The sequence below is a fragment of the Phaethon lepturus genome, unplaced genomic scaffold (genome assembly GCF_000687285.1).
Source record: "Phaethon lepturus isolate BGI_N335 unplaced genomic scaffold, ASM68728v1 scaffold44720, whole genome shotgun sequence".
NCBI lineage: Eukaryota > Metazoa > Chordata > Aves > Phaethontiformes > Phaethontidae > Phaethon > Phaethon lepturus.
In genome coordinates this window covers 58,358-79,659 of record NW_010510677.1, presented here as the reverse complement: position 1 = coordinate 79,659, position 21,302 = coordinate 58,358, and the positions used below count along the sequence as shown (strand labels likewise).

General features: G+C 42.6%; 1 protein-coding gene across 1 annotated transcript in view; it reads left to right on the top strand.

Annotated features, from left to right (window-relative positions):
- Window positions 1-982: 982 nt before the first annotated feature.
- The window catches only part of LOC104616487 (kalirin-like), a gene marked incomplete at its 3' end in the record, with an annotated part of 72,406 nt that continues 52,086 nt past the window's right edge, over window positions 983-21,302 (top strand). The window contains exon 1 of the mRNA XM_010281520.1: window positions 983-1,141. Within this exon, the coding sequence (XP_010279822.1) occupies window positions 1,102-1,141 (40 nt within the window). The remainder of the gene's footprint in view (window positions 1,142-21,302) is intronic.

Sequence of the window (21,302 nt, the reverse complement as noted above, 5' to 3'; positions counted from 1 at the left end):
GGCTGTCCCTGCTGTTACACTGGGTTGACGCCCGCCTAGCTCAGGTGTGCTTTCTTCTAACTGGGAATCAGTTGAAGATATTTAAAACTTCAGAGATCTTCAGGTCTCTGAAAATTAACTTGCAGGTTTTTCACAAGCAGGTGTTATGTTGCAAGTTAGTAAACTTGAACAAAAAGTTGTCTGAGTCATCTAAAATTTGTACTGGGGAGATTTTGTTCAACAGAACGAGACTATATCTGATACGTTTCAAACAGCTGTCAGGCTGGAGCTTGCTTTTATCCCAGATGTCTGAATTTCTAGCAATGTTATTAGCCGGATTGTTCATCCTCAGTGCTGTATGAACTTCTGTCCTGCTATTGCCATTGAAGGAAACAAATAAATAAATAAGAGGCTGGGGGCGGAGGGGGGGGGAGTTTGCAGGACATCTGCTTTCCTAGTGTGATTATAGAATAAAGATTCTGACAAAGCCAGAGTCTGTGCAAGTCAGTGGATATGTTTCATACGACAAAGGAAAAAGCTGCGGGGGGAACCCTCTAATCTTGTGTCAGTTTTGAGAGTTCTGCTTTGGGCTTCTGGTAATTTTGGTGATTAATTTAAAAGCAGAATCCAAAAAGTGTAGAAGTGTGTGATGGCTTCACAATGTGCTAGTACAGCCAAAGCCATCACATCACCCCTAGCAAATGGGGAAAAAGTCTTTTTCAAGCCTTGACAGCAAATATCTTTGTGTTTTGTGTTCGAATTGCCGTTCAGTTTGCACTCTCTGAAGATCTTCTCCTCTGTGCTCCTCTAGATTTTTCCTGATTGAGAAAAGGCCATGACCATGTCCTTATAGTCCATTGCTTTCCATATTGTTTAAACATATGCTAAAATAACCCCATGGAACAGAGAAGTATTACCAAATCATGACCTTTATTTACAGAGTAGATAGATATTGGTAACCATCAAGTTTATATCATGAAGTCAGAGGAAACACTTGTGTCTGGTCACTGATTGTCCAGAAAGCATGTGTGTGGTCTATCCTTTACAGCTCGTTGCCATACTCTGTTATGAATTTGCCAGAAGAATGAGTCTTTTTAAAAATACGTATTTTTCCAAACTGCTATGGGAGCAGTCTTAGACCACTTTCTATTCCATAATTCAGGTTAGTAAAACACTGAATGTTTGCTTTTCTCATTTTAGCTTGATGATCTGCGATGAACAAAAATTGAGCAAGGTATTCCAGTTTATTTCCCACGTGCATTTTAATTCTGTATCTAATGCAGGTTCCTCCATCAATTTATATTTTTTTAAATCAAGAGTTGCAATTTATTTTTCCCAGGTATTTCTGTGTTTTATATTTTCTCTTTTTAATGCCTGTTAAAGCATCAGGATGATAGTTGGTCAACATTTGGAAGGTGGGTTTGTGGAAAATTTTGACATTACCAAATTTGTTTTCTTTCAAAATTAGAATAAAAACAACCTTATTAAAATTTCCCTTTGGAACAGAATTTGCAAAGCTAGAGCAGAAATAGCACTCCTTCCACTGTAATTCAAGCTGGCAGAAGGCTAAAAAGGGCTACAGGAATCAAACCCCATCTATTGGCAACACAGAAGGAACTCCAGTACTTTCTAAAAGATGAGGGAAGCAGAGGGATTGCACAGGAGACCTGAATTTTAAATCTGTCGCCATGGTGCGTGCCCATTATTGCTATTGCTTTGTTGCATTTAGCTTCAGTGCCCGTGAAGGCCCACTCCCCGTCCCTGCAAACGTGGCAGATGGGGACAGGGACCCAGAGAACAGCAGGACTTTGAGCAGAGCACCAATTAGGCAGGTGCTAAAAGCACCTGCCTGGAAGACCTGTCCAGACAGCAGATGTCCCAAGGGGACAAGAGTTTGTCTTTTTGCCTTTTTTTCTCTCTCTCCACCTCCTCCGCTCTCTTTTTTTCTTGTTTTTAAGTGGACAACTCCAGGGAACTGTAGTATGCATCACCAGGAGAAAATATACGGCTCCTTTAACATTTTTATTCAAAGGAATTGGGATTCTAAGGTGACATTTCTGGTAGTCTCTAATGAGCAGGTTTATAACATGCGTGAGCATATGTAATTTCTCGTATAAAATCTCTACATCATGCCAGGGCACCACATGACTTCACACTGTAAATGTCATTAGTGCCTTGTATGTTAACAACCCTAATTGTTTTCAGCGATTTGTCATGAATTGTTAACTGAGGACACTGGGTCTTAACAAGATAAGTTGTACTAATTGCCCAGTTTTCGCAGACTGGCTAAAACCTTTTGCTAATATAACTGTTGGCCTCTTGAAGTTTGTGTGAGTGTATATAATCTTTGTTAATGGCATATAGATCATTAATAGAGCGCTAAACTGTGCTAACATCCTGTAACAGGGACTACAGACCTTAGTGGTTACTACCAGTGCGGTCCTGGGAAGAGATAGCAAGGTAATAACTTGACTCTGCACTCTTTTTATGCTCAGAAGCTCCTGTAAAAAAACGACGGCAAGACCTCACCATTTAGCATTTGTGTGAGCCCTTGTTTAGCTTTGAATTATTTGGGATCTCATTTCTTGGAATCTGGGATTATACACTATACATACATTATACAAACACAATTCAGTTTTACAAAAATCCAGTGCTCTGAGGTGGTGAAAGCCCTTCTTTGGTGCTTTAAATGATGTCTCAGTTATTTGCAGCTGGTCAAATCCAGCTATAAAAATTCTTTTCTTAATGAAAGGAAATTCTGTAGTAATTAATTCTGACATCTGTAAAGCAACCCAGAATAACAGCCGCCTTCAAATTAATGTGACTTACAAATTTCTGGTTACTTGCAGATTTTTCCTCTTTTTTTCTAAAAGATACGAGATGTACAAAGCCAAAATAACTTGCTGCTGATCTGACTCGGCAAGATGCATTTTTGCAGTTCCAGGATGAGGGTCATGATGAGAAAGCTGTTTCAGCGTGACTCTGAGCTTCCCCTCTGGCATGTGCTGGCTGCGGTGGCTTCAAGTTGCTTAACAGTTGGGTGCTATTGTACGAGCATGTTTGTTTTTACTTAGATCATCTGCAAACTCAGGCAATCGCTGTTGGTTTTCAAATGTTTTTTGGGGGCAGAAATACATTCTTCAGGGACTCGCATAGGAGGTGTTGATCCTTCTGAAGACCACTCACTATTATTGAACAGTTTCTGAGGGCTGGTGGTAATTAAACAAGCCCCTGTGTGTTCATGTCACTTCTTTGAACTTTTTACTACAGGTTTTAGGTAGATAGGATGCAAAAACAGATGGAAATGTTTGTGAGGGGCACTGATGAAGTGTGAGCATTTGTCCTTGAATCACAGGCAGAATTTCTTCATAGGAAGATCATAGAGATGATCCAGGATGGCAGAGCCATTAACAGATAAAAATGTGCTGACCAGCTCTCCTATTTCTTGAGTACAGCTGATAGGGGATTTTCAAATCTTCGGCTCCATAGGCTGTGCCATTACTCTGGACCTGTCAGCATAAAGATCTCAGGAGAGTGATTTAGTGGCAAAAGGGGATTTGGACCAGAAGAGCAGGAAAAACAACTTAGGGGTCAGAAAGCATTCCTCTTGCTGAACAGCTGCTACAGCAAATCCCTCTGCTGTCTGGTTCCGCACTTCCCTGCCTATGGGAGTTTTGTCCTGCCGTATTGAACCTGGCTGTAAGGCCCCCTGAGCCAGGCTTGTAATGGTGATTCCCCTGCCCACAGCATCACTCCATGCTGCCCTGCGGTGCCAAATAGCAAAGCTGACAGGAGATGCACTGGCCACCAGCGAGCCCTCCTCGAACCACCGTCCTGGGGCCACGGGATGCCAGAGGCTGGGGTGGGAGTACAGAGGGAAGGAGCCCAGCAGACAGGCATGTTGTACTGGCCAGCAAAACTGGTTTGCTGTCTGCAAAGAGCAACCTGGTGGTTGTAGGCAGAAAATGAGCAAATTTGGGGAACTCTTCTGTTTCTAAATTAATAGGGGGGAAAAAAAGGTTCGTTTTTGGCACAAATTTAGGTTAGACTCAGTTTCCATCAGCCTGTGTTAAAAGAGCAATTGTGACTCCCTCATATTTGTCGCATAGATTTTTTTTCCCAAAGAAACCAAAAAGTAATAGATTCTGAAAATGTAAGAAAGACCTTGCAGTGCTTGTGTTTTGATTTATGGCTTCTAATGGCAAAGGAAGCAATACTGTGTGAACAAATTATTCAGAGATCAGAAAAAGTCAGGAGGAGGGAGAGAGGGGGGGAAACAGGAGACCACTAAAGAAATTTGCTTGAAGAGGTACCTAAAGTGATTCCTGTTTCCCCGTGGAGGGCTGGGATAAAGTAGGCAGCACCAAAATGCAACTGAGCAGGTCCCTGATATATATTCAGCAATGCAGAAAGAGGAGGCAGAAATGGAGAGCAGAAATGTTGTTAAATGTGGGGGGAAGAAGGATCTTCGGTGTTTTGGGGAGAGGATTTTTTGGTGTGTTATGCTGTGCTGCTCTTACAGTGGTGGGAATTCTGAGGCTGCCTGGTACCACCAGCAGATCTATTGAGGACTCCAACTTGAACCAGTACTTTAGCATTCATGATACATAGACTGAACTGCTGACAGTCCATTCAGCAGGGCAAGTGAAAAGGACAAAACTGCCCTGTGTTCTGCTCAGCTGCACTGCTCTCTGTTTCAGACTACTAGAAAAACTCCCCTCAGCAGTAAAAGGAAACTCACATCACAGTGTAAAGTCTGATTTGCACTAGCAGTGGGTTCCATGAGCCCTGGTTGTACCTGATATTCCAGCTACTGAACGTGAGGTGGGATGTCAGAACGTTATGCTTTCAGAATTGCAGGTTGAAAGAGCTAATCATTCAATAATCTGATCTATACAATTCTCTTTAATCTCTTTTCCTAGTGGAGTCATTAACTACACGGGAATGTTTGGCAGAGAAATGATGGAGTATGTTATATCTTATTTTGGGAACTGACTTTCCTTTTTAATAACAATGAACATTTTTTCCGCCCATCAGTTTTGTGACTGACACAGGAGATGTAGTAAAACTCCTGTTCAGAAGAAGTGTTAGGTCAATCTGCAGCATTTCCTACATACAGAAACAGCTAACATCATTGTCTGGATAAAACCCTCAGATTTACAGCCAAGTGCTTGTTTGAACTTCCTAAGCGTGCTGAAAGATTGATTTTAATGGAAACAGGACCTTCTTGCAGCACTGACAAAAACACCGACTTGCTTTAGTGGGAGTAGGAGGAGGATGCAAAGAGGATAAGATATAGAAGGCTGTGCCTGACACAACACCAGTGATGAGATTTTGCCAGTGGAAGCAGACATTTTGAGGGTTTATATTTTCAGGTTACCCTACTGGAACGTCCTAACAAGAGGCGAGGTTTAGAGCATGCTCATCTCTTGTCTTCTTGAAATCTCTGCTCCTTAAGAGGTGTCCTACAGTTGCTAAGAAACTAAGTTACCCAAATGGACATCCCTTTGAAAATCCTGGTCTATTACCAGAAGAATTTGTGGTATTTCAAAACAGCCACAAAATGCTCAATAATGATTTTTGTTATTTTTGGTTTGTTGTTATGGGCAAGAACAAAAAGAACCATCATTTCTCATAGAGACACCTGACAGATGAGAAATTTGGCAGAGGAAAGGTTGTCCGTCATTGCTGGGCTTAGGAGGATGGTGCTTCTGTCATAATACAAGGAAATTGGTCCATGTACACAGGGCAAAAGTAACATAATCCCACTTCACTCAGGTCTCTTTTCCAAGCCTGCATGGTTAATACTGGTGAGGGGGGACTATGGGAACAGAGCAAGGAGCATCTCCATGCTGAAGACTTATCCAGCTGTAGGTACTCAGGCTCTATTTTTTCACTGCCTTGAATATGTCCGTTCCAGACCCAAAGTCCTGCAGTGAACAGGCCCAAGGAATAATTTCCAGATGGTAGAGTTGGTCTTGTGGTTACAGTGGCAAAGCAACCAAGATGTTGGCTCAAATGGGGCTAACTTGGGCACTAGTGACACAGCAGGCTGGGGCAGTAGTTTCTGTTGCCTAAAAGACGGGCAATGCCTCTGCCAAGCATTTCACTGTGGTAGCTTCTCAAGTACGCTTAGAGCTGCTTGATTATCTGTACACTCCACTGCTGTTGGACGAGAAGACATCCTCATGCAAGACATCCTCACAATCCTTCTCTGCTTTTCCGCCCTGCACTCATAGAAGTGGACAGGCATCATCTCCCTTTGCACTAACATGGTTCTCTGTTCTTCCCTGAGAAAGCAGCCATCATTTGAGCCTATCACTAGTCTCTAGCTTGCTCTATTTTTTGTTTAAAGGCATGTTATCTTCAAAAATATAAATAAAGGACCAACTTCTTCTCTGATTTATACACTTCATGCTACCACCTGGTCCTGCATCTGTAATCACTCCGTGTCAAGATTTCCCATCTCTTTCAGAGGGTGTTTCTTGCATGGATTGTATGTATTGACTTGGTCTTGTAATGATATGTTTGCTTGCAGTATGTTATTTAGCTGCTAGCTGTCTTTGCATACTCTAGAGAAATTCAGACAAGATTTGCTACTTGGTAAAGAGGAAGGCAGGGTAGGAACCAAAGCCATTTTATTAATGTTAACTCCTTTAGGATTTTTTTTCAACAAATACCTTCTGTTTAAGAAAACAGTGAATGACAGGAGTAAAATGGGAACAAAGTGATCATGAATTTTCAGCCTGGCCAAGAAATTGCATACTGCTTTTATTCCAGATTCTTGATTTGAATATTATCTTGTCTGGAAAGGTTTGATGAGGTTTTACTGCCAAATATCAGCACGTTCTTATCAACTTCACACCCTGTCTTCTGATCACTGTGGAAAAATGGATCAGTCAGGCCTGCTTTGTGTCTAAAAAGGCAGTTTAGAACTTGAGCAAGTTAGACTGGATTAAAGAATTATGGCTTTGGTGTATGTCTTCCTCATCTGCATGAATTTACAACATCCATTTGAACTGGCACTGATTTATAGTCTTTAAAATAGCACAGGGCATTTAACTGAAGAGGGCTGACAATATGCAAGGAACAGGCTGTGAAAGGAATAATTGGTTATGAGGTTACATTGCTAGAGGTATTCTTTTTCTTTGTAATTTGCCTTTGAGCCTAAGTTAAATTTCCTTTTCTGTGTATCTAAGATAAGCAGTAGTTATTGGTCTTGTTTGAAATTATATACTTGATTTCATTAAGGATCCAAATCATCATTCTGGAAAAAGAGAGGCACAGACCCCGTGCACAAGTCACACTGTGCTAGGACTGTCAGTCTGTAATGATGCATCAGCCTCAGACTTGTGTATTCCTTCCTTGTTTTCCAGATCTCCTTGATTTCTTCTCTTTAATCCTTTTTTTTTTCCTCCTTTATTTTTTTTTCTACAAACACTTTCCACTGTAGTATCATTCTAGGATATCCACTGGCTGTCGGTTGTCTCTAACACAAATATGGACGTAGACCTTATCCATGCACCTAGAGAAAGTACGCTGTGAATTTTCTGTTTTCCATGAGTTGGATATTGGGGCATAGCTGTAAATGATGACCCAAGTAGCCGACAGGTAAGTTACTAGTCTGTTAGTAAGCAGAAAGAAAGGGTGAGAAAAATAAAGGACACTCATGTTCAACAAATTATTCTGAAGCTTTTTCTCATCATCTTAATTGTTAGTTCCGCCTCATAAGTAATTATGAAGGAGAAAAGTCATAAATTATAACTTAATTTGCCCCAATTAATGTTGAATGATCAGTGCAGGTTGCAGAATTGAGTGATTCAGCTGCACTAATGGATTGTGGTGAAAATGGGTTTCTGTCACGTTATATAATGCTCTGTTATTGCCTTTAGCTCAGCTCATGAAATACTAGAAAATCTCTTGTTTGTGCTTGCTTGGAAGCTGGAATCTGTCTCGGTTTGCCAAGCAAATTACGTGGGTTTTCTCCTCAATGCTGTTACCAGGAATCCTGACAAAGTCCAAAGCAGTAAATGGCTGAATTTCTTAGTCAAAGGTTACCTTTATGGCAAAAAACCCAGTACAGACTCATTACAGAGAAGTGTATTTGCTATATCCTTCTCTAAGATCATGATCTTATGTATTAATTTCCAAGACTACCAATTTCCCAACTATTTGACTGAGATCTGTAAAAGCCATTGATAAGAGTTTATTTCCTGTCATGAGACCAGACTCTGTTTCCAATTACCATCCTACGGTTTTATGTGCAACAGATTATTGACTATTTAGAAGATAGGATTAAAAAGTCTGTATAAAATTGTAATTCTTTTAACTCGTGCCACATTCAAATTTTCTTCTATTGACTTTTAATCATGCAATTTAGCAGGACAATATATTCATTAAAAAGCATGAGAGTCTTCCTTTCTCACTTTCTCTTCTTTGACTCATTGTCCTCATTTTCACTGATTAACTGTCTATTTTCACCCCAGCTTTCAGCCAGAAAGGCCTGACAGTTCTGAGCTATCGTACAATCTTGTTCTTTTAGGAAAGTCCTATATATCCATGAAGTTCCTATAAATTCTGGTTGGGTCAAAGGAAGAACATGGGGTAGCTGGATTACTCTGTTTTCAAGCAATAATGTGTATCTGTGGCTTGAATAAAAAAGTACACAGCCTGAATAAATGATAAGCATCATCTCCCAGATGAGACAAGTTCCCTTGAGCAACCTCCTATAAACAGATACGGCTCCAGTCGGAGAGCTTGGAGATGAGCATGTCTCTTTATGACTTACTGACTGACTTTCAGTAGAAGTCCCCTCACAATAAAATCCAGGTCTTGGCCTAAAAAGAACCTTGGCAAGGCATTTGAATTTGGCCTTTTGTGCCAGAAGATATGGCCAGGACCCATTATATTGGAGATGCATTTGAGATCTTGGATGCTTCTCTTGTCTAGAGGAGAAAATTTGATTTACAGCTACAAGAAGTCCTGTGTGAGACCTGGTTTCCCTCACAGGAAAGTGGGATGAAGGACAGAGATCTTCTAGTCATTAGTATCTTCATATAACATTTCTCTGCTGCCTGTTGCCATATTTTCCCCATTTTTGGTATGAATTTATTTTTAATTTCTTTGTCCACATTATTGGTTAGCTGACCCAATTGAAAATCACAGATTCTATCAAACCTAATATTTCCAGAACGGGAAGCTATAGTGCCTCTGATGAGTCTCTTTACTAATATTGGTTTTGGTCTAGATGTGAACCTCTGACTGGAAGTCTGGGAGCAGGGGGAGTCTGTCTTGTCCGAATCTGTCACTGTATTTTAGTCAAACACAGTCAGCTTCCTCGCCATGCCCTGCTTAGCACCTCACACACAGCTATATGGGACTAACACGTTAAGTGAGAGGTACTTTGGTGTCAGTCCTACTTCACCTGAGTCTCAACTGAGTAGGGACCAACAACTGATTACTCCAGATTTCAGTGTGTAGGTTTTCCTATGGAGGATCAAATCTTCATCCTCATTTCATTGAAAATCCCACACAGAGTTGGGGCATATGTCTTAAAAGCTGAAGGTGATCGTTTCGGCGACCATGTGTTCTAGCTTCTGCAAAAGACGTCTTGCAAAAGGCTTGTACTTGTTGCCCCACATGAAGCTTCTTTCCACAGCTGCGTTGAGCAGCTTTCAGGCTTGTAGATAAAGAAATTATACGCTCCAATACACAGGGGATTAAATATGTGGTTTCATGTTTTATTTTCAAATCTGCCAACTTTTGTAGCTTTTATTGCTCAGAAATTTGGTGCAGTCATTGTCAGATGTAAAGAAGGCTCGAGGAGGAAGAGATCTGGGCTAACACCCACTCTGCGCTTAAATGTCCCTTCTGCCAACCAGATTCCATACCTTCTGAAAATCACTACTTGCTGTGGTGGGAATTTCAGATGTAATGAATTGTTTGAAAGCTCAGAAGATCGAGAATGTGTAAACAGACTCCTGAGACAAGCGTCTTTTTGAAGTGTTTAGTAAAAATGCCTGTAAACATCTGCAGCGTGGAGGATAAGCAAGTGACTGATTCAGTCCTGGTCTTTGTCAGGGGAGGCAGTGCCGTGCAGGGCACAGGGCTCTGCGCAAGGGGCGAGGGGCTTATCCTGAGTCTGTGATAACCCCATGTGTGACCTCAATGAGGGACTTGGCTTTCCCATGCCACTCTTCCTTCACCCACACAGTAGATGCACTTTCCCTCCAAGCACACTGGTCTCCACGGTGGCTGCTCTGCAATATGAGTAATCTTGCTCAACGATGTGTGTGCTGAGAGCTCAGGGATCACTCAGACAAGTTGGTTTTCTTTCTGAATGAAGCTTTCTCCACTTTTTTTTCTCATTTACTCCACTAAAAATTGTCAGTGAATGGTGGGTTACACCTGAAGGTCTGTACTGGGTCAAAATAGGCCAGTGGGGCAGCTGAGAATAGCTCTTTTTGACCACCACGTGCTGGAAACTTCCTGTGGCTCAGACTGATGGTAAGTTAGATTATACCCAGTGAAGTTCAAGCAGTCAGCAGACTAATTGCTGGAGACTTTACTTGGCAGCATTGCTAAATGAATGGCACTTGAATACTTTCTCACTTTTCTAGAGATGGACATGTTTTGTTTCAAGAACAGCTTCACGTCTTTTCTTTCTGGCTTTTAATTTCCCTTTGAGCAAAACGTACAGAGAAAACACCCACTTACCACTGATGGTAAGAAATTTTCTTGGCCAGTGAAAAGACAAGATGCTGCTTACAGGATCTGTGGCTGCTCTTAGGATGTAAGGAAACATGCTGTCCTCAGCATATGGGTGAACCAAGATACAGGAAGAAGAAATGATTTTGCGTGATCACACGTTACGTCTGGCTGGGATTCAAAAGCAAATGTTTCAGGATAACCCCAGTAACCATTATCCTTCCTTATCATGGGACCATCAGGGAAAATGTCAGAGCTTCCTGGAGACCAGAGCTAGCACAACAAGACCTAGGCAGAGCCGCATGGAGCTGGGGGAAGGTCTCACATATTGGGCCACCTGCAGCTTTTATCTTTGTTGTGACATGGGTTACTTCCCTCACAGGCATTCAGAGAGGGTATGCCAAGGAAGAGAAGGCCATTTCCTTCCAAGGAATAAAATGCAAGTGTGAGTTCAGTGTTAATTTCTGGAGAGATCTCTTAAATGAGCCACAAAAAGGGGTTGAGGCCTGCACTGATGTCTGGGCATATCCACCATCTCCTATTTTTGCAAGACAATATGTAAAATAAAGGCTAGAAACATCCCATATTTATGAGGCAGTAACTATTTCCTGGGCTAAATTAATTTATAAGCAACTTTTGAGTAAGATATGCATCCTGAGGCTTTGAGCCAAGGGATTGTCCATGATGGCTTTATTGCCAGATTAATATGGTATACCTCCATGTTACTCTTAGCAGATAGATATGTGGTAGCCTTTTTCTCATCCTAAAATAATTTAATAAGGGAAAGATAAAAAATGAAACAGGCTTTCAATATCGGTTTAATCTGCAGTTATCAGTAGTACTGTACACTAGCCATAGCTGTGCACTTGTATCCCTGAAGGCTCTCTGCAACGTTGCTGGTATGCCTTAACACTGGTTTCTATGCCTTAGCTATGTTGGTTTGCTTTTACATTTAACTCAGCTCAGAATTTTCTGGATTTCTTTTGGTTGTCTGGAATAATTACAACTTCCCACAAAGTGCTACTTTTGCTTTCAGATATCTGCATTTGCTCAACCTAAACTCCAATTTAATGTTATTTTTCTTGGGAATCCAGCAGCAAGCATTCAGGTCTGAGTCAGTAATTGTGCAATGTCCTCTGCTGTAAATGGCAAGGCAAATCCATTTCTTCTTATAAGGAATTAAAATAATTCACAGAGAAACTGTGAGGAGACTCATACAGAAGTGTGGAACTGAAGGATGGTTTCAGCGGGGTGAATCTACACTTCTCTGAAAACTGCATAGAGCTGCTCTTCTCTGCATTGGCATGACTAAGGACAGGGTTTAATCCAAAGTCTAAAGCCAATAGTATAGGGAAGGCTCCATTTTCCCTCCAGCTCAAAGCATTTCATTGCCTACCATCCTACCATCCCATCCGTACAAGGCCCCTTCCCCCCGACATCGAACAGCCTCTGGCTCTCCAGGGCTCGGCTCAGCTTGAAGCGTCGTGAGAGAAGCTGACTCTAAGCCTGCAAGCAGAAATGCTGCATTACCAGTTGGGAACTATTTGCATTCTCAGATGAGGATGACTCAAATAGCACGAGCTGTGACTACGTGCTGGGAAAATATCATCCAGAGGACCGAGTGAGGCACAAGTACACCCGTTCCTTCTCGTTGTGCTCGTTTCAGAGTACCCCTGACAGTTTATGAAGGCAAGTCAGCAGTGGCTTGTTCGCAGGAGCAACAACCTTGTTTTGTGTGACTATGGGTTTCTGAAATCTCCAGGCAGATTTCATCATCACGGGCAAGACCTTGACTGGGGCTGGAGTGTGAAAGGATTGGCAATTGCCTGGCACTAAATAGCTCTGTGATTGTGAAGGGGCCCTGGAAGGAGCTCCTTGGGAGTGAATATGCTCTAAGCAGTGCAATTAGCATTTGAGACTGCATTTTTCTTCGCTTTACACCTGAATACATAAAGAGAGCCAGAGAACAGAAATACATCTCTCAGAGCCATAACCACCGTAATTGGCCTGATGTTACATTGATCACAGCACTCCTTAATGATGAAAGCCAGGCCTGGTGCTTTCCAAATCAACAATTTGACACTTGGCTAAAAATTATAATGTTTGGATTTAATTAAACACCTTTGCTTGTCCTTGTTGGAGGGGGATAGGAATGGGAGGAGAGACACAGTAAAGCTGCAAGTGTGGCCTGGCAGGACTGCCCCTGCAAGCAGGCACCTCCAGCTTGTGAAACCAGTATGGAAAGGCTGTATGTGTAAATCTGGCTAATATTTTGGAAAGTTCCTCTGAACTCGTTAACTAAATACATCTGTAAATGCTGGCCATGTTCCCAGCCTTTATTTTCAGCCCACTTTTCCTGTAAACTCTTATGCATTATCTCTTTGGTTGCCATCGGACATTGCCATTAACCCCCAAAGGTGCAAGGCAAGAGGAGGCAAAGCCCAGATCCAGACGGGGTGGTCAGCATTAACGAGGCTGTACCAGGGGTCATGGAGGAATGGTTCGTGACAACTGATTAACGGGGCAAATATTCCCTTGGTTTACCTCAGTAAATCTGTGTGTCACATACAGCTGTTAGCTAAGGCTCCTTCAAATCCTTTGCAAGGCTGAAGGCAACCATCATACTGGGGTCCACAGAACAACACTGAGGGTATAATACATGTTTGACCAGTGGCATCCAAAACCACTTGGCACAGGAGCCCAGAAGGAAAGAGCTGGATGTATTGGGAGGATGAAATGGGGAGAAGCAAAGGCGTGGCTCAAAAGTGGAGGTTTTGCTGTAGGGAATTCACAGGGGACAGGAAAAAGAGTTGGAGGATTTGTGTGTCAACATGGTAGGAAGCTAATTAGGTTTCAGGAGTTCCTCTGCCCCTGGAACAGCTTGTTTCTTTCATGTGCATGATAGCGGGGCTCTGATACCTGTAGGAGTTCCCATGAGGAAAACCTGCTAACCCCTACAGTGCTGAGGGTTTACAGTCAGGCAGTCAGCTGGGAAATGGTTAAGTTACATGTACACACATATGTCCGTGTAAGCAAGTTGGTGATGTCTGTAATGCAATAATTTGCAGCTGTCAAATAGTTAATGTAAACTCAAGTTGTGGACTCATAAATTTTAGTTTAACATGCAATTCTGCTCTGACAAATGTCGATATAAAAATAGCACCTTCCTACTGAAATGATCTGCTATCTATGTGTAATCACATGCAAATCTGATTAATCTGCTGACTAAATTAAGGGGAATCGTTTTAAAAAATTGGTGCCTAAAGTTAGGTACATACTATTTAGGTACCTAAATATGCAGTAAGTTCTTAAGTGGTACTTGTCACTTCAAGTTGCCCTTGGAGTAGCTTTTAAAATCAGATTACCTTTCTGGAGCCCTGAAGCACAGAATTAGGTAAGTAGGATTGAAAATATTGTCTTCATTTTTATTCCTTATTATCTCTGTTGAAGCTGGAAACACACAACCACTCCGGGAGTGGGCGAGCAGAATTCTTTTTCATTCCTTTTACAATTGTACAAGCCAAAAAGATGACAACTTAACTTCTAGATCCCAGCATGAGTATGTAGACCTGGTAGTTGGAAAAACAAACCAAACATCTTTTTTACTTGTAAACTGATTGCGTTTGATCTGGAAATCATTGAGATGCAATAAACATGAACTCCATGATCCTATTTTTATGGAGTCAGTCTTCTGGGTAGAACCACACTTAACAAAACAATCATTATAATTGAATAGCAGTGCTTGTGAAAAGGGCTGGATTGAAAACACTGATGACAGAAGCCTTCTGTTTATCCCTGGAACAGCAGTGACAGTGGTAGCGTAAGCTGCAACACACTATTCCTCAAACAATTGACACCCAAGGGACTAACTGGTGTTACAGCTTCATGTGCACTGTTTTGCCGGGGACCTGTTACCTGGTAGTGACGGGTGCTCCTGAGCTGGTGGTGGTGTAGATGGTTGCATAGCCATGCTGCTGAGCAGGTAGCAATGACTTAGGGCACTTCACCTTACCGGCACTTTTGCAGCTACAGTATTACTAAACAGTTTTTGGAAGCAAAAGGGTGAGGAGGTACCTCAGTAGCTATTGCTTATTTGGTCTCCACACACAAGCTCACTGCGTTTTGTCAATTACTGCTGGCTGGGCAGAGCTTGGGCTTTTTTTTTCTCCCTATCTTTTTATGCTGACATCTCTCTGTTGGCCATCAAAGTGCAACCTTTCAAAGCCACAGAATCATGTGACTTACCGAACACTTAAGTGATGATCTATACCAAAGTGGACAAGCTCGCTCCTGGAGGAGGCATTCTTCTGTCATGATGTGTTAAAACAGCTCTTTGTATTTGGGCAATAACAAAGATTCATTTGAAAGTATTAGCTATCATCAGGGCTTGACCTCTTCAGAAAGTATTCTTTAGTGAGGGTTTTAAAGTGGATTTGGAAAGATAATTATTCTTGTCTTCGGGTAGAATCTGGGCAATTTATGTGCTCAGCTGAGTTGCCATTTTGGCTTCAATGGATATTTATTCCCATAACGTAGGATTTCTGTGCATGGTTGTGTTGTGGTGGCTGAAGACAATGGTAATGGGCAGATTAGATTAAGTGCAGACAGAGATACTGCTCAGGGTGACATATCCTTAATTGTCAGTAGTCTTATAGCAGGCAGTGTGCTCAGCACTGTAGCTCTTCAGTGCAGGGGAAGAGGAGGCTATTTATCTCTTTGTTTTTCTCTCTGTGTGTGAGTTCACAAAATATTTCCAAAGAAGTATCTCATGACCATGAAAAGGTTGTTTGTCTATATTATTTAAGCCAGTATGCCACACGTAAAATTGAGTTTTGTACTTCTCCTGCATCATAACTTTCTTTCCATAATATTTCTGTACGCATTTTTTATTCAGAAGCATGTAATTATTGCTTTATCCTGCAGCTTTCATTAGTAGTCAGTGTCATGTATCTCAGCTTTCTGGAGTTAATGTACACCTTGGTATAAATGGATATTGCAACATTTAATAGGGCTTCCCAGGAAAGTGGTAGAGAGGGTAGACATATTTTCACAGGCTGCATTTTCATCAGATCACAAAACTTAATCAGGCACTACCAGGAGTCCCATGTGATATCCCTGAACCCTGCTGGTGGGTGCTGGGCCAAGTCCTGCAGTGGGATCCACTGGATGATGTATAGAACAGATCTGTGGACTCATGAACATTTCCATCATATGTTCCTCAGGAACAAGAGTTCTGGCTGGAATGTCCTAGCTACTTTTCCAGCTCGAGTTTATAAATGCTGGGTTTATAAAAGGTTATTATAAATCTTCTGCCTCAAATCCCTGGCCATGACATTGTCTCCAACCATAGCTGGCTCTGGCCATGTTAGGTATTTGTCGGTAGAAACTGCTCTCCAATATATTTTTCTGCAGCCCTGTACCGGTGGTGCTGACTGCACCCCATAACAAAGCTGCAGGCGTGGCAGGATGCAGACGTAAAATGGATGGTGAGGGGCATCAGCACAGCTACTGTTTCCCATGACTGACATGCGCATGTTGCACCAGCTGGTGGTGGCAGAGGGGTGTAAACACATCTTCTTAATGTGCACCTGCTAATATAAATTAATTATTATAATAATGAAGCCAAAGTGTGATGAATCTGTTCCCTCCAGCCTGTCAATGCATCAATGCCCCTTTGGAAGCAGACAGAAATATATCAGTGCATTTCTTTCTTTTCCTTTGTGCAGTTAACTTGCAATTTTTGTTTTGTCAACGCTCCTAATGTTTCACTGACTTCTGACTGTGACTTGTCCTTTATTCAAAGCCGTATTAGTGTGGTAGTGCCTAAGAGTTATTGGAAAACTAACATAATGGACAAGTCATTCCAGCAGCAGAGTTGGAGTTTGCAGGAAAAGGTCACAGAAAACCCAGGCTTAGTCACAGGCTGGAAACATGGACAAGGTCTGTCTTTTTATCAGCAAAACTAGAGCCAAAATCTGAGAAGGTGTGTGTGGGTGCATGTTTGTGTTGGAGAGCAGGGATGCCTCAAACGAGATGTGTATGCAGGACGGATTCCTGGCTGGGGAAAAATACAAAAATGGGCTATTAAAACTGGTGTGAAATCTCACCTGCAAGAGGAGATGTGGGGGAAAAAAGGAGCAGTGTTTTCCCTTCACCTCTAATTTACTGAAGGTAATGTCCTTTTCTTGACTTAGCTGGGTTTAGATTGGGGTCTGCTCCTCAGTATTGTACTCAAATGAGGCTCGATGGCTGTCTGTAGCAAGATCATAGAATCATAGAATAGTTTGGTTTGGAAGGGACCTTCAAACGTCATTGAGTCCAACCCTCCTGCAATGAGCAGGGACGTCTTCAACTAGATCAGGTTGCTCAGAGCCCCGTCCAACCTGACCTGAATGTTTCCAAGGATGGGGCATCTACCATATCTCGAGATAACCTGGGCCAGAGTTTCACCACCCTCACTGTGAAAAAGTTTCTTCCTTATATTTAGTCAAAATCTGCCTTCTTTTAGTTTAAAACCGTTACCCCTTGTCATATCACTACAGGCCCTGATAAAGTCTGTCCCCATCTTTCTTGTAAACCCCCTTTAAGTACTGGCCAGCTGCAATAAGGTCTTCCTGGAGCCTTCTCTTCTCCAGGCTGAACAACCCCAACTCTCTCAGCCTGTCCTCACAGCAGAGCTGTTCCATCCCTCTGATCATTGCTGTGGCCTCCTCTGGACCCTCTCCAACAAGTCCATGTCTTTCCTGTGCTGAGGGCTCCAGAGCTGGACGCAGCACCGCATGGGGGGTCTCACCAGAGAGGAGCAGAGGGGCAGAATCCCCTCCCTTGCCCTGCTGGCCACGCTGCTTTGCGTGCAGCCCAGGATACATTCATGTACCAGTAAAACAAATCCTGTTCTTAAACGGGCATTCAAGAGTTCTACTGATGTGAAGCCTTATGCATTATGCAATGTTTTTTTGTATGTATTCTGGGGGATGAATATATATTCATGACCCAATGGTAAGAAACTGCAGGCTGCAATAAGTTGTCAGTGATCAATGTATAATTTCACTATCTTTAGAAGACCTTTCTAACAAACTTTGTGGACTGACACTTTGCATGTGACAGTTTTCTCCTGCCTGGTACTGCTGGTTTTAGCAGAGCGTGCTGTTCAGTGAAACTGGAAACAGGGAAACCACCAACCAGTAAAATCCTTTCAGAAGAAGGGAAGATGTGCATGGGAAAATGATTTTATAATGCAATCAGCAAAATCAAAAAATCATTGCCAATATATTGCACTTCTGTCACCTCTGTCGAAAAAAAATGAGACAATGTTGGGTCTGTGGCTGTTGCATTTGTAACCTGGCAGCTGACTGGAAAGAGGGGCCCCAAACTATTTCCCTGTGTTTTAGGGATGAGTTGGATGGTCATTTGACTCCAGTTGCCAGGGCTCTATAGAGCAGCAGCTTGCACCCTCTGGAGATCAGTCAGATCTCATTAACCTGTAGCCAGTTATTTGTGGAGCTCTGAGCTCCCCCTTAGTGAAAAGAAACCAATTTACTGAATTTAGACGATAATCTAGTTAGATATATTTTAGCCCCTTCCATAAAGAAAAGTATATTTGGGATGAAGAACGTATTCTAGTAACTCTGGCATCCAGTCTCACAGTCTAATGGGATATGTAAGATGAGATTAAATGCGTATCCTCTGTCTCTGAAGGCTGCCCAGTGGCTTTGTGTAACTCTACCTTCTGTTGAGTATCATTTCAGCAAATTTAAGGACTGCTTGTCCAGGAAGGGATCCAGACAGCTAGTGAGGCTTTAATCCCAGTCATCTCATTGTATGTGTCCTTAGCTGAAACAAACTAAAGGAAAGCTGCATTTTCAACCCATTGGTGATCCTTTTCTATTCAACATTACAATAACATTGCACGTTTTTACCACAAAAATGTCAAGCTTCTTACAGCAGTAAGTCTTAGGGCTATAAACATTTATACCAGCATGCTAAAGAGATTTGGGCATAAGGGGCCGTACTGACATTAGGGAGCAACTGAAAATATGAGTAGGCTAACATTAGATTAAACAGAGGCAGGCAGTAATTTAATTGGCATTTATACATTGAGAGAAGGAAAAAATAGTAAGTTTAAAAAAAAATGCGGCTAGGAAGCTTTTAGAAATCTGGGAGGTAATTTGCTTTCCAAAATGATTCACAGCATCTCGTGTTAGCTAATTAACAAAACAGCAGGTTTGTGAATTGAACGGCAGCGGGCTAGGGCTCGGCGGGCTCGGTTCTCATCCGTGTGTCGTTAGGGTCTGTTCAGCCCCCTCTGTGCCTCTGCTCTGCTCTCTGGCACCTGGGGGAGCCCGGCCTCGTTCAGGGGCAGAGTTACAAGTGGCTGCGCTCTGCGATAGGAGCCAGATGAGGGTGAAAGGGGCAGGTGGAGAGGCAGGAGATTATGCATTGACTGGCATGACTCAGCCATCCATAAAATGATTTTCATTAATGTTTAATGTGTGTCAAAAATGTCAGCATCTGTAAGAGAGGCAGATAAATTATTTAGTCCTGTAAGTGTCTTGCCTTCCCCCTCCCGCTGCTGTATGTAAAATGTTTGCCCTGGTTTTGTTTAGATTTAGGATGTTGCTGGGGAGGTTAAACTGATCGCTGCTACACCCAAAGCATTTCCTTGTGAGACCCTCAGAGGAGCTGCTGCTGCCGTCGCTTTAGAGTTCGGTGCTTCGTGGGAGAGGTCTGGGCAATCTGAAGGCAGCTGCAAGTGGGTTACGCGCAGACCCTGTCAGTGTGCTGGGGTAGTTTTTAGATTGGTTTGCAGAGGAGTAAACCCTGGGAAACTGAAATGAGGACAGAAGAGTGGGGTGTGAAGGGAGGTCCTGCTCTCCGGGTTGGGGCTGTGGGGAGCTGCGGTCGGAGCAGCCCAGCATTACAGCGTAGCCTGTGAACCTTCCCTGTGCCCCCACGGGGATGTGCTGCACCTGATGTTAGCTGGGGTGCTTGCTTCTGCTGTTCTTGCGGCCTCGGTTTTGCTGGTTTTGTCTGGAGGTGCATCACCCAGAGACCTGCCACCGCCTAGTCTAGATGAACTGTGTCCCTCTCAGGGGTGGGGACAGCCTCTGCGGCCCCAGTGGGGCTGTGGCTGCTCTCCCACCTACCTCTCTGCAGGGATGGTTTCTACTCACCTGCCCCATTTCAAGGGCTCAGGGCATGGATCTTGCTTTACCCCCGACCAAGGAATTTATGCACAGGAAAGGAAAACTCTCCTTTGAGTTGCAGGTTTGGGTTTTCATTTTGTTAATCTTTTTTAAAATCAGCTTCACAGGATGACACAATAGCTGCAAGCTGACATCATAAGCCCTAGCAGAAAGAAAGAGAACTGAAGGGGATGAGCAAAAGAAGAAATGTATCTGATCAGATGGGTTTTGAGGCAAGGTGAGACAGAGGGAAATGTAAGCCTGATTAATAGTGAGGTGCTAGTTTGTGAATGTTGGACGAAACACAATAAAAAATTACTAATTTAAAACCCACTCCAACACTTGCACTAGACACAACCATCCTGCCTGGGCAGGGATCTTTCTGAAGGCAGTGGGAACTTTTTCAGCCTGTGTGTCTGTTTGGATGGGGCATGTTGAACCCTGTCAGAAAAATTAAGGAGAACTCTGCATTAAAAGAGAAATTGTACAGATTGTTTTTAAACATGGGGGCAAATGCAATTGCTTGCTTTGTTTGGGTTGTTTTTTGTTTTTTTTTTTTTCTTTTTTAGGGAAGTCACAGACCTTGGGACAAGGATCTCAACTGGCTTCTAATTAAAGTTGCTTTCTTACTGTCTGGCATGAAATCCCCCTGAGAGGCAGATGTTTGCAAAGCACACTTGAGGCACTGACATATGGTTCCTTTGTAAGGCTGGCGTTTCAGCAAAGTGCCTCCTGAATGTTGTACATAATTAGATATTTTATTTTATTTTATTGTCCCGGAGAAGTTACTGGCGGCTGGGGACCTCCAGGATCTGGGAGGGAGGCTTTCTGAGAGATGGATGGGAAGCCCTAAGCACGTCACTGATACGTGACAGGTGCTGGCAGATGCCCTGCTGCAGCTTTTTGGAAAAAGCCTGTCAACTAAACCAGTCCAGTTAAAGGAAATTATTCTAACCTACAGAATTTAATAGAGGATGAGACGCTGGGTACCCAACCTCTACAACTTCACAGATGTGCATCCTTCTTACAGGAATCCATCAGCAGGTCTAAACTTTTTACAGGACTATAAAACTCTGAGGAATGTTTCTATAAGTAGTCCAATTGTAATTGAGAGGGGAAAAAGAAAATATTCATGCACACTAGGCTTGGGTAGAAACCATGGCCACAGCCTAAAATACGACTTCAGATTACAAGTGACCCATAGCTCTTTATTAACACCATAAAAGACTGTTGCATCTGGGTGGTCACTGATGTGTAGTGCAATCTACAGCAAGACACTTAATGACTAAAAGCTCAAGGTGCTGAATACAGTCATTTCCCTGTGGGCCAGTGCATCCATCCCTTGCACGCTCAAGAAATAAAACACAGGATTTTGTGTGAGATGACCTAATTTTTCCAATTCTCTTAATGTCTCCCTTTCCTGCCCAAAAA